The following is an 11,799-nucleotide window of genomic DNA, read 5'->3' on the forward strand; positions in this document are numbered from 1 at the left end:
ACTCATCCAGTTTAAGGGAGTTGAACTTCTCCTTTAAGACGGAGTCACATTGAATATGAATGCAGCATATAATACTAACACAGCAGGACCATATTTACTTTTTAAAGAACACACTGTATTGACCACCTCTTGCTTCAGTCTGTTGTGAAGTCTAAACCTGATGCATTCCAGCTTCTCCAAAGGTCTGACATCTTTACAGCATTATACAGGACATGAGGTCCAAAGGGGCCGAGAGTAGCTCAAGTACTGCTGACGAGTTGCATATAAAAAGATGGCGTCCTAACGAGTGACTTTCATGGAGATCCTTAACAGGCAAAAACACAACATTCACGATGATTTACTTTACAAAGTTTAATGAGAAGCTATTTACAGAAGTACAAGTAAATGTCACCGACTTCGAAGGCACAGTTATAAGCATTTCCTTGCAGTCTAACCTGTTTTGAGGTTGCCAAAAAAAAAGCCTTCAGATGAAGAGTAAAAAAAATACTGTACACAATATAAAGATTTAGTCTTTGACCACAGTCTCTAAGCTGTGGCCTTTCTCTTTTTCTTCTTGGACACCGGCGTTTCTGGGATCTCTTCTGCTGGCTCTGCAGCCACGGTCTCAGACTTTCGTTTCTTTTTCTTCTTTGAAGGAGTTTCGGTTTCCTCTGCTCCGTTATCTGTGGCAGCGGCTTCCTCCACAACGACCTCCACCTCAGACTTTCGTTTCTTCTTCTTAACGACGGGGGTGTCTGCGTCGCCATTCTCAGCCTGCAAGAAAGCAGAGAAAGGTGAGCAAACATATTGATATCGTTTATAATGCATATTATATACATAAACACACACGCGGCTGCAATGTCTGACTCACTTCAGTGATCAAGTCCATTGTCTGGGACCAGCCAATGGTTAGGAGTCAGGCTTATATCGCATGTCGTACACTGAGAGAGGACCATGTGGGGTCAAACCTCAAATCAAAACATGCGGCCAGACGCTTCAGTTCATGCTTACCTCAGCGTCACTGTGGGCGTCGCCGTTTGCGCCCTGCAGCTTCTTTTCACGCTTCATGCGTTTCTTTTCCTTCTTCACCAGTTTCCGCTTGACCTCAGTTGCAACATCAGTCGCCTAAGATGAAGAGGGGGAAACAAATATGTATAAATTAATTTTTAACCAGGTGAAACCACACATTTCTTGAGGGTCGTAATGCTGAGTCAGGCTCATTAAATCATTTTGTACCCTCAGTGAAGTCAGGACGAGATGCGTCATCATTCACAGTATTACGAGCATTTAAAAAAGTGCAACAAATTCACTTTGACAGTTGACCCTCACAAGCTGCAGGGTCTTTTTCTGATCTCACCTCTTTTATAGCCTCTTTCATGACATCCACGTTCTTCCGTGGCACGTCGCCAGTTTCATAGAAAGTCAGGCGCTCTTCCACCTGTCCACGCAGCTTCTCACCATACACACTTGTGGGTACCTCTGCAAGAAAATCCATTCAAAAGATATTAAAATCACAAAGCCAGCAGTGGATGACTGTAGTTAAAAGTTAATGTGGCTTTGCTCAGAAATTAACTTATCACCATCAACCCGAGGGATGAATAACTGTTGACGAAAATACCAGAACTATAAAGTGAGTGACATTAAGCGTGTCAGGACTGACTCAAATACCTGTTCCACCACCATTCCAGCCAAGTCCCTGAAAATCTCATTCAGATCTGAGATGGACTGCACTATCTGTCGGATCTCCCGCTCTCGTTCTTCCACCATGACGGTGTTCTGCTCAACCAGCATCAGCTGGTCGTCTGTGAAGCCCTGAGACAAAAGAAAGAATAAGAAGTAGGTGATTGTTTATTACTCCAAATGCAACAACACACGTAGCCACAGCCTCAGTAAACAACACTCCAGACCAAATTTCCACTGGCAGTCACCCTGATGAACAATTAATCAGAATTCTTGTAAAGATCGCATAGGTCCGCCTGGGATACGGCATTGCTAAAAGAAGCACCTTGGTTGTTCTTTTTCTTTTACACGTTATTGCTGTACCGATGATATTATCGCCGGCCTGAATAAGGACACGGGTTTAACCGAGACCGTTTATTATTTGTTGTTGTTGTTGTTATTACTTTTATTGTGACATGGGTATTTAAGGTGACCGGGGGGAAGTGACGCGGGGGGTTTTTTTTGGTCTTCCCGAGCGGATTTCGGCGCGCACGGCACTCTGGTGCTCCTGGATGGGATTACGGCGGCTGCCCTGCGCGAGTTTCCAGACCCAGCGGGGGTGGATGTGAGAGCAGAGGACTGCGCCGACAGCCAAAGCACAAAGCCCAGCTGCCGGAAGCACGCCACAAGGTAGCGCGGGGCAGGTGGACGCGGCGAGGCGCGCTCGTCACGTCTCCGCCCGACGCGGAGCGGTGTATACCAACTTTGGGGGGGTTTCTTGCGCCGCTGGACTCCGGGTGACTTTGGGACTGTTGGGATTAAGTTGTGTTTTGGGGGAGAGGTTAATGGTTTGTCATATGTCTTGCCTTGTGGCACTGAATTTTGTTTGTTAATAACACTGAGACGCTCAACCGCCTGTTTGTTTCTGAGTGTTTTGTTTTCATGGGTTAGGTAGTCCGATTTACCAGTATTGACAACAGATCCGCCCATGACCTTCTTAATTTAGCGTTGTGCTTTTCTCCCTCAGTTTAAGGCAGAGGGCGAATTGTTACAGAGTGGTGGCCAGTATGGGGACCGGGAGGATTAATTAGTTGTGATATTTGTGTTAATTGTTTGCTGCTTAACCTATATTTGATTTGAGTGTTTTTGTTTTACACCAAGCCAGTTACAGTTGTAGTACTTGTGGCTGTGTGAATAATATAAGTATGGCCCTGGTGAGGTGTGCACTCTAAGAAAATTACATTTAATTGTTGCACAAGTTTTTTTTTGATGAATGTGTTTAGATGTTTAGTGCGTAGACTGTAGTACCCGTCACACAGCTAAGACAATACACATAGCATAACAAACACCCTACATACATATTATCCCTGATAGCATAGCTACATCTCCACATACATGTACGGCATGAGCCACCGGGGGGCAGCCATGGATGGTGGGACACCTGAAGAAGATGCATCCCCCCTTCTCAGAGTCAGACCAAGATGCTAGCTAGAGAATCGACTCAAAGAGGCAGTTGACAGCACACTCAATCGGGAGGAAGGGCTCAGGTCTGCTATTGGGACCGTGGGAGAGGCGGCTAAAGGCTATGTTGACGCCCGGCTGCAGTGCTTGGACCGAACCATAGTGGCATGTTTGCAACGGAGGGATAGCCGATGGGAACAAGAGCTGAAGAAAGCCCTCAAGAAGAATCGTCTCTCTTGGACGCCCGCCAGCTTTTCCACTCCTGCAGGGCCACCGCTCGACAGAGGGCTGGGGACAGTACGAGTCTCACGTCCCTACCTGCGGCGATGGGCAGGTTACCCGTTAGAATGGATTTCCCTCAGTTTGGTGAATCAAGAAGTTCAACAGATGTCACAGACTTTATTGAGCAGTGCGAGAATTTTCTCACCCTTAGACCCTTGAGTGACATTGAACTTGTAGGCACGCTCAATGCTGTGCTAAAGGGCCCAGCGCGGAGCTGGTGGGTAGCGACCCGCGGCAAAATATCCACTTGGGCAAAGTTCAAAGAGGCTTTCTTCTAAGCTTTCCTACTCACCGACTATCAGTCGGAGATTGAGGAGCAGCTGCGCGCACATGTGCAAGCCCACACCCAATGCCTGAGGGACTTTGCTTATGATCATCGTGCGCTCTGCCTGAAATGGAGACCCGAGATGTCTGAGGCGGAAATGGTGCGGCGTATCCTCAGGGCCTGTAATCCGAGGTTGGCAAGTGGCCTACGCGGCATCGTCACTACGGTGGACCAAGTGGTCAAGGTGGGCTCCCTGATTGAAAAGGACTGGAGTAACTCTAAAGATTACTGGAGCAGAACGCAGCAGACACCCCCTTCAGAGCACCCTGCCAGGAAACCCAACAAGAAATCCGAACATGGGCAGGGCCGGGGGGAGGTAGCCTCGGTGCTGGGGGTTCCCACTCTCCCAGTGGTGCCAATAGAGATCCGAGGCTTACAAGGTGACGCAGTTCTCGACTCAGGTTGCACTTACTCCTTAATGAGTAGAACGCTGTGGGGCAGCATTGGGAAGGCGGGGGAGACATTAGGGGCAAGTGAGATCCCTAAGTTTATAATGGCTAATGGGCAAGAAAGCCAGTCATTAGGTAGAACCGTCTTGCTCCTTAACATCCATGATACCCCCATAACTGTTAGCATACATGTACTTGGCGACGACCAGTTGTGCATGCCGGTACTGCTCGGCCTGGACTTTATGTGCGCAAGCCAGATGGTCTTAAAGCCACACCGGAGAAAATATAGCTTGCCGGGGGGAAAGGAGTATACATTCCTCCCCAAGACCCGTGAGTCACTGAAATGGAGTCATGCAGAGCCTGCAGTCAACTTTTACATGGCAGTAATGGAAGACGCCAATGTGAAACCGCCTGCGATTCCGCTGTGGGAGGCTCAACCGCAGGTGGTCAGGCCACTGTTGCAGAAGTGGTCCACGGTGTGGACGGAGTCCACTGGTGCCACCGACGTTGCAAGGCATACAATTTGGACGGCAGACGAGCTGCCAGTCCGAAGGAGAGCCTACCGAGTGTCGCCACAGAAGCAAGCGGTTATAGAGGGACTACTTAACAAGATGCTAAGTGGTGGCGTCATTGAACCATCCTCTTCTGCGTGGGCCTCCCCGGTGGTTTTGACCCCGAGGAAAGATGGGACACCACGTTTCTGTGTGGACTACAGGGGAGTTAACGCCAAAACCCACCATGATGCCTACCCAGTGCCGCTGGTGCATGAAATTTTGGAGTCCTTGCAGGGGGCTCAGTATTTTAGCTCCCTAGACCTCCAGAGTGGATACGGGCAGGTGGCAATGGATGTGGAGAGCAAGCAGAAGACCGCCATGATCACCCATCTCGGCCTATTCCAGTTCAAGGTCATGCCATTCGGGTTGCGGAATGCAGGCGCCACCTTTCAGAGACTGATGGAAAGAGTCCTTGGGGAGTTGAAAGGCAAGATCTGCTTCGTCGTATAGACGATATTATCGTCTTTTCTCAAACACAAGATCAGCACCTGCGGGACCTCGATGCAGTGTTCCAGAAACTCCATCAGGCTCACCTGACCCTCAATGTAAAAAAATGCCATCTTCTCCAGTCGCAACTCACCTTTCTTGGGCACGTGGTATCCGGGAAAGGGGTGGAAGTTGACCGCTCAAAAAGGTGGATGCCATCGCAGCCTACCCAGTTCCCACGGACTTGAAAAGTCTCCAGAGGTTCCTGGGTCTAGTGGGCTGGTACCACAAGTTCATCCCAAGGCTGGCTGACATTGTGGCCCCACTCAACAACCTGAAGAAAAAAGGGGTATTGTGGGAGTGGACTGCAACCTGCCAGGCTGCCTTTGAGCAGCTGAAAGATCGGCTACAGTCATCACCGGTGCTGGCTCAGCCGAGGCCCCACCTTCCTTTCCATGTTCACTGTGACGCTAGTGGGGTGGGTCTTGGAGCCGTACTGATGCAGACCATTGAGGGCGACGAACGGGTCATCGCCTTCGCATCAAGGGCTCTGCAGGGGGCTGAGCTGAGGTACTCCACCTCAGAGCAGGAATGCCTGGCGGTTGTGTGGGCGGTGGAAAAGTGGCGGCATTTCCTTGAAGGAGAGACCTTTGATGTGTTCACAGACCACAGCGCTCTGACCTGGGCCTTCAACTGTCCCAAAGCTACATCACGGCTCACCAGATGGACTCTGCGCCTGCAGGCATTCTCTTTCCGAGTGCAGTACAAGAAGGGTTGCTGCAACGTCGTTCCGGATGCGCTGTCCCGGGCACCCCCTCCACCGCAAGAAGGTAGTGTGTGTGTGTGGCCGTTGCCAAAACGCGCTGGTCCGATTTGCCCAATTCCCTGCAGGACATTGAAGAGGCACAGAAGAACGACGAGTTCTGCCGAGAGCTGGCTCAGACGGTTTGCCAGCCCACACCCGGCCGTATTCACCATGAGCTACAACAGAGAGTGGTGTATCGTGGTGTACCGTCCAAGTTTGGAGGGTTCAACTACCAATTAGTTGTTCCGGCCGTACTAGTCCCGGAGTTGCTGGCCTACTACCATGATAGCCCCTTTGGAGGGCACTTAGGAAGGATGAAGACCCTCTTAAAGATCCTAGAGGTGGCATGGTGGCCAACAGTCCGCAAGGATGTTTGGGGGCATGTTCGGGCCTGTCTTACGTGTCAGCAATATAAATGCTCTAACACCAAGCCGGCTGGTCAGCTTCAGACGACTGAGGTCGACAAGCCCGGGGAGATGTTAGGCGTGGACTTCATGGGGCCCTTCCCACTTAGCAAGTCCCGTAATTCAGTCCTGATGGTGGTGGTGGACTATTACACTAAGTGGGTAGAGCTTTTTGCTCTGAAAGATGCCAAAACGCCAAAGGTCTGTCAGATCTTGAAAAATGACATCTTCACCCGCTGGGGGGTACCAGCATACCTGGTCTCGGATCGAGGACCCCAATTCACAAGCCATCTGATGTCCAGCCTGTGTGAGACTTGGGGCGTGACGCAAAAGCTCACTACGGCTTACCACCCCCAGACGAATCTGACGGAGAGGGTCAACAGGACGCTGAAGACCATGATCGCCTCCTTCGTAGGGGACCACCATCAGGACTGGGACCGGTGGTTGCCGGAGTTCCGGTTGGCTATCAACACGGCGGTGCATGAGACCACTGGCGTGACCCCTGCAGTGTTGGCTCTGGGCCGCAACGTCAGAGGCCCGCTGGAACGTCTCTTGCACCAGACCCCTGCACCCAACACCTCCACATACAACATGCTACACACACACACACACAAATGTTGAGGGAGGTCGAAAGACATGTTGGTGTGGCCAAGGCCAGACAAGCCAGGTATTATAATGCGCGCCGCAGAGATGTACACTTTGGGGTGGGCGATCTGGTCTGGGTTAGGTCGCACCCACTGTCTAAAGCCTCAGACAAATTCTCTGCCAAATTTGCACCCAGATGGTTAGGGCCTGTCAGGGTAGAGAAGAAGTTAGGTCCGGTAAACTACCGTGTTCAATGGTTGACTGGTAAGATGAAGGTGGACAGTGTAAATGTGGTTGACATGAAACCTTATTATGGCCCCGAGAAGCCGCTGGCTGGGGGGGGGGGGGGGAGAATTTAAAGATCGCATAGAAGCACCTTGGTTGTTGTTTTTCTTTTACACGTTATTGCTGTACCGATGATATTATCGCCGGCCTGAATAAGGACACGGGTTTAACCGAGACCGTTTATCATTTGTTGTTGTTATTACTTTTATTGTGACATAGGTATTTAAGGTGACCGGGGGGGAAGTGACGCGGGGTTTTTTTTTTGGTCTTCCCGAGCGGATTTCGGCGCGCACGGCACTCTGGTGCTCCTGGATGGGATTACGGCGGCTGCCCTGCGCGAGTTTCCAGACCCAGCGGGGGTGGATGTGAGAGCAGAGGACTGCGCCGACAGCCAAAGCACAAAGCCCAGCTGCCGGAAGCACGCCACAAGGTAGCGCGGGGCAGGTGGACGCGGCGAGGCGCGCTCGTCACGTCTCCGCCCGACGCGGAGCGGTGTATACCAACTTTGGGGGGGTTTCTTGCGCCGCTGGACGCGTCCTCCGGGAGACTTTGGGACTGTTGGGATGAAGTTGTGTTTTGGGGGAGGGGTTAATGGTTTGTCATATGTCTTGCCTTGTGGCACTGAATTTTGTTTGTTAATAACACTGAGACGCTCAACCGCCTGTTTGTTTCTGAGTGTTTTGTTTTCATGGGTTAGGTAGTCCGATTTACCAGTATTGACAACAGATCCGCCCATGACCTTCTTAATTTAGCGTTGTGCTTTTCTCCTTCAGTTTAAAAGGCAGAGGGCGAATTGTTACATTCTTCCATCTGCACTTTTTGACTACTGTCTTTTTTATATTAATCCTGTTTATTGTATATTGTGCGCGAGTGTATAAGTATGAAGAGCAAAGTGAACCCAGAGTCAAATTCCATGTATGTGCAAACATACATGGCCATTAAAGCTGATTCTGATTACAGATACATTTGCATCTGATGTCCAAATATATTTATTTTTTAAAGAGTAATGCTGCATTTGAATATTAGTAGATTTTAGCATGCACCCTGATAGCAAAGACAAAAGGACATCTATCTGCACAGCATTGCTGCCCTTGAAAAAGTATGCATTTAAAATAAATAAATATATACACATATATATATATATATATATATATATATATATATATATATATATATTTAGAAACATTAGTTATCTGATTTCTTCTTTTCCAATTTCACTGGTATGTGTTGGTAATATCCTCCTGTCCTGTCTTCTGGTAGGGATTAATAAGTGACAAAAACTGAAGCTGTAATATGTCCAAATGTTCAATTTAAATGTGCATAACACAGTGGCATCAACAAGTGAGTGTGCATCTAAACGTTTAAAGGATGTGTGTTTCCTTCTCTCGTCTGTACTCATGCTTATTACATGAGTAACTCTTCTTTCATTGTACTGTATACAGGACGCCTGCGCCAAAAGAAAAAGGTGATGGATTTTTAAAAAGCCGGTCACCTTGTCATATACAGCCAATTCTTCATCCTCTTCCATTAAGGGTCCAGAGTCAAAAAAGTGCTTTGATCTCTCCTCACGATTCTTCATACCTACGATAAAATGACATGACGTTTAGATGGCATGAAAATATCTTGAAGATAAAAAAAAGATATAACCTTAGCAACAGTTACAAATGTGAAAAGCAACAGTGAAGAATAAGAATTCAAAGGAGGCCAATCCCATCTCTACAGCAGCCCTTACGTTTTAGGTAGCCGGACTGTGTGTGCCTGAAGTTGGTGGACAGCTCCTGCAGGCTCTGGGCCAGAGACGAGACCACGTTCGGAAAAAATCTACTGCGAATATTAAAACCCCGACATTGAATTAATTTGAATAAGAATGATGATTTATGTACAGGAGAGCTGTTAAAATAAATCCCAATAATTTGTGTGTGTGTGTAAAAGTGTAAAACTAGAATGCAGACAAAGAAATTATATATTTCTAGTGTTTTATTTTTTTAAATTTCTAGCATATTCTCTGACTGAGTGCAGCAACTTTTAAATTAACGCAGTTTACAACATGGATGAACATATATAAATAGAAGTCTTATACAGGGACGACAATGATAGATATTAGACTACATACATAATTGTTCATGTCACATTTCTACATCTCCATTTAAGCTACATGACACAATGTGCTTGTCCAGTATCCTTGAGCTCTATTCCAGGATCTGTAGCGATCTTTCACTATTTGACACCACACTTAAGAGTTTACTCTTTTACAAGCCCTGACAGCTAAAGAACTACTAAGCATCATGACGGAGACCGATTGGTCGAAAGCCACTAAAGCTATTCGCCATTAAAGATCTGAAAAATAAATGCTTGAGCCAGGAAGCTCTAGCCACAACCAAATTGCTGGGCTGGTCCACGATATCTGCGTCACCTGCTGATGTAGCTCAAGTAAGAATGCAGGTGACTGGCTGTCTATAATTTATCCAACTGAAAGCAAAACACTTTCCTGATTCATTAGTCAGTGCAGGAGCAGTGAATCTGATGAACATAGCAGTTGCACTGTTGGGCATAAATAACTGTTCTCAGCTCTGCAGACCAGGCCACAGCATTACTATTGGCTTTCCTACGTGCTGATAGTTCTGAGGCAAACCCCAACGCATCACTCCACACTGTGTCATACACAGAGATGCCCAGGCTAGGAGCCACAGGCATTTTAAAAAGGTCTCCACTCTGTAAGTTTGTTTGTGTCAGTGAACGATCAGCCTCTCCAAGCCGCCAGGAACAGCAGATGAAAGGAAGTTTACCAGAGGAGAAAGAAATGAAGGTTAGGAGAAGTTAAATGTTCAGTAGCTGAAATTCAGCCGCATATTTGGGGAAACGTATCCTCAACTGAAGGGATATCCAGGTTTTCAGCAATAAATCTACCTCAGGGAGCATTTAACTGGTTAAAATGTTCTCAACTGAGTGTGAATGGTCATGCACACACTGCACTAGCGTGTACTGTGTATCCTGCACCTCTTCTAGAGCCGTAAAGTGAACTCCAGCTCAAGCTTCAAACATGTGCTGGGGGCCGGTAGGACACGGCCCGGACTACCTTGTGCTTTGTAGTATTACAAACTGCAATGGGACTGACAGTGCACATTCAGACAATGACAACCTTTGTACATTGGGGTGAATTATTCCTCACTGAAGGTGAATAAGTTGTAGAGAACAATGTGACAGTTTTGACCTGATCACATCTGATGGATTTGTAATCAGCCCTGACTCTCTGCCTTATCATGTGGATTGGATATGTGCACAGAGTTGGAAGAGATTAGTTTCTTTATAAATGTCATAAGTTTTCATAATCGATCCACTAAAGACAGCGACAACTCAATGATTATTTGTATTTCTGAATGATGACAAGCAGTAGTTTCCAGAATTCTTACAGCCTCAGTTTGTGTAATACATGTTAATAAGTACAGGATACAATGAATTACAAGTCACAGGCACAAATGCATCTAGATTAGATCAAATTACTATGTCGTGACCACAGCATATGTTTTACTGGAGAGAAGCACCAAGTGGACATTATTAAAAAACATGCTTTAACTTTCACCCCATCACCTCTACACCATTTAACTTTCCAGACCTATCTTTTACGTAGACAAATTAAATACTAAGTACAAATTAGCTAATTTAATTTCCATTGTATACGTGCACTGTAGACAGTTAGCTGTTACGAGCTGAACAATATGCCTCCACAATCCTCCATCACCCCACTGAGTCAAATACAACAAGGAGTCCTGAGGTGAAACACTACCGGTGTAGAAACCCCCCTCCCCCGAGTAACGACACACACACAGACACACACACACACACACAGACACACAGACACACACACACGTATCTAACAGCTAGCTGACACCGCTCAGTGACTGGCTATATGCAAACACACACAGTAAAATGTCAAAACGATGCAGACAACTCACCGCAGCATTGCTACGTGTACTCAGACGGGGGTCGTATGTACTCACTTGCTCAGCCAATATCTGCCGGTTTTGGATTGCATTGTTCCGCATTAACAAGAAGGCATCGGTCAGACGCCTAGTGGCCATGACTGCCTTGTTTTATATCTATATATATATAAATATCAATTAACGCTGGATAAAATGCGGATCAGGTGTTTTTATTAAAGTATGTCAACTGCCGCTGACCAGCTACCAACACCGCTAGCTTTAGCTTTAGCTTAGCCTGCGATGAAAGATGAGGAAAGCTCGCGATACAGCGCCTGAAGCGGACAGAAAACGACCTGAAAATACTTATCTGTCAGGCATCCCTAACGCTTATGTTAAAAAAAGAGAAACATGACCCTGGGGTTCTTCTCAAATTTGGGAAATGAACGTTGGATTAGTAACGTTATTCCGCTTTAGGCAGCTACGGAAGTGGGGAAACGTAAACACCTGCGTGAAGAGCTTTCTTCTTCTACTATTTATTTACTGCGACTGGTAATTGCAACGTAAGCTCTCCATCGCCATCTACCGCCTCGGTTGCCTTGGCAACACAGGTTTGAAAGAGAACTAAGATAAAAGTAACCTGACACACATACATATTGTCTAACACGGTGGCCTGAAGGTTTAGGCCCTTGTCTGTCACACGGGAGCTCCAGGTTCAAACCTGGGTT

General features: G+C 47.2%; 1 protein-coding gene across 1 annotated transcript; it reads right to left on the minus strand.

Annotated features, from left to right (window-relative positions):
* Positions 1–331: 331 nt before the first annotated feature.
* Positions 332–11,537, minus strand: LOC306736213 (syntaxin-16-like). Its single transcript, XM_079217822.1, has 7 exons — positions 11,153–11,537; positions 8,887–8,978; positions 8,647–8,735; positions 1,648–1,791; positions 1,337–1,458; positions 991–1,104; positions 332–753 (listed from the first exon to the last, which is right to left on the minus strand). The coding sequence occupies exons 1-5, from the start codon at positions 11,185–11,187 to the stop codon at positions 1,402–1,404; spliced, it is 417 nt and encodes a 138-aa protein (XP_079073948.1). The 5' UTR covers positions 11,188–11,537; the 3' UTR covers positions 332–753; positions 991–1,104; positions 1,337–1,401.
* Positions 11,538–11,799: the final 262 nt, after the last annotated feature.

This window comes from Taurulus bubalis (assembly GCF_910589615.1).
Source record: "Taurulus bubalis genome assembly, chromosome: 5".
In the NCBI taxonomy this organism is placed as follows: Eukaryota; Metazoa; Chordata; class Actinopteri; order Perciformes; family Cottidae; genus Taurulus; species Taurulus bubalis.

Excerpts from the sequence above, each read along its gene's own strand:
- LOC306736213 (XM_079217822.1), bottom strand. The coding sequence starts at position 11,187 with ATGCAATCCAAAACCGGCAGATATTGGCTGAGCAA. Across the intron at positions 8,979-11,152 it reads GGCAGATATTGGCTGAGCAA|TAGATTTTTTCCGAACGTGG; the intron begins GTGAGTACATAC and ends TAATATTCGCAG. Across the intron at positions 1,792-8,646 it reads AATTGGCTGTATATGACAAG|GGCTTCACAGACGACCAGCT; the intron begins GTGACCGGCTTT and ends CTTTTGTCTCAG.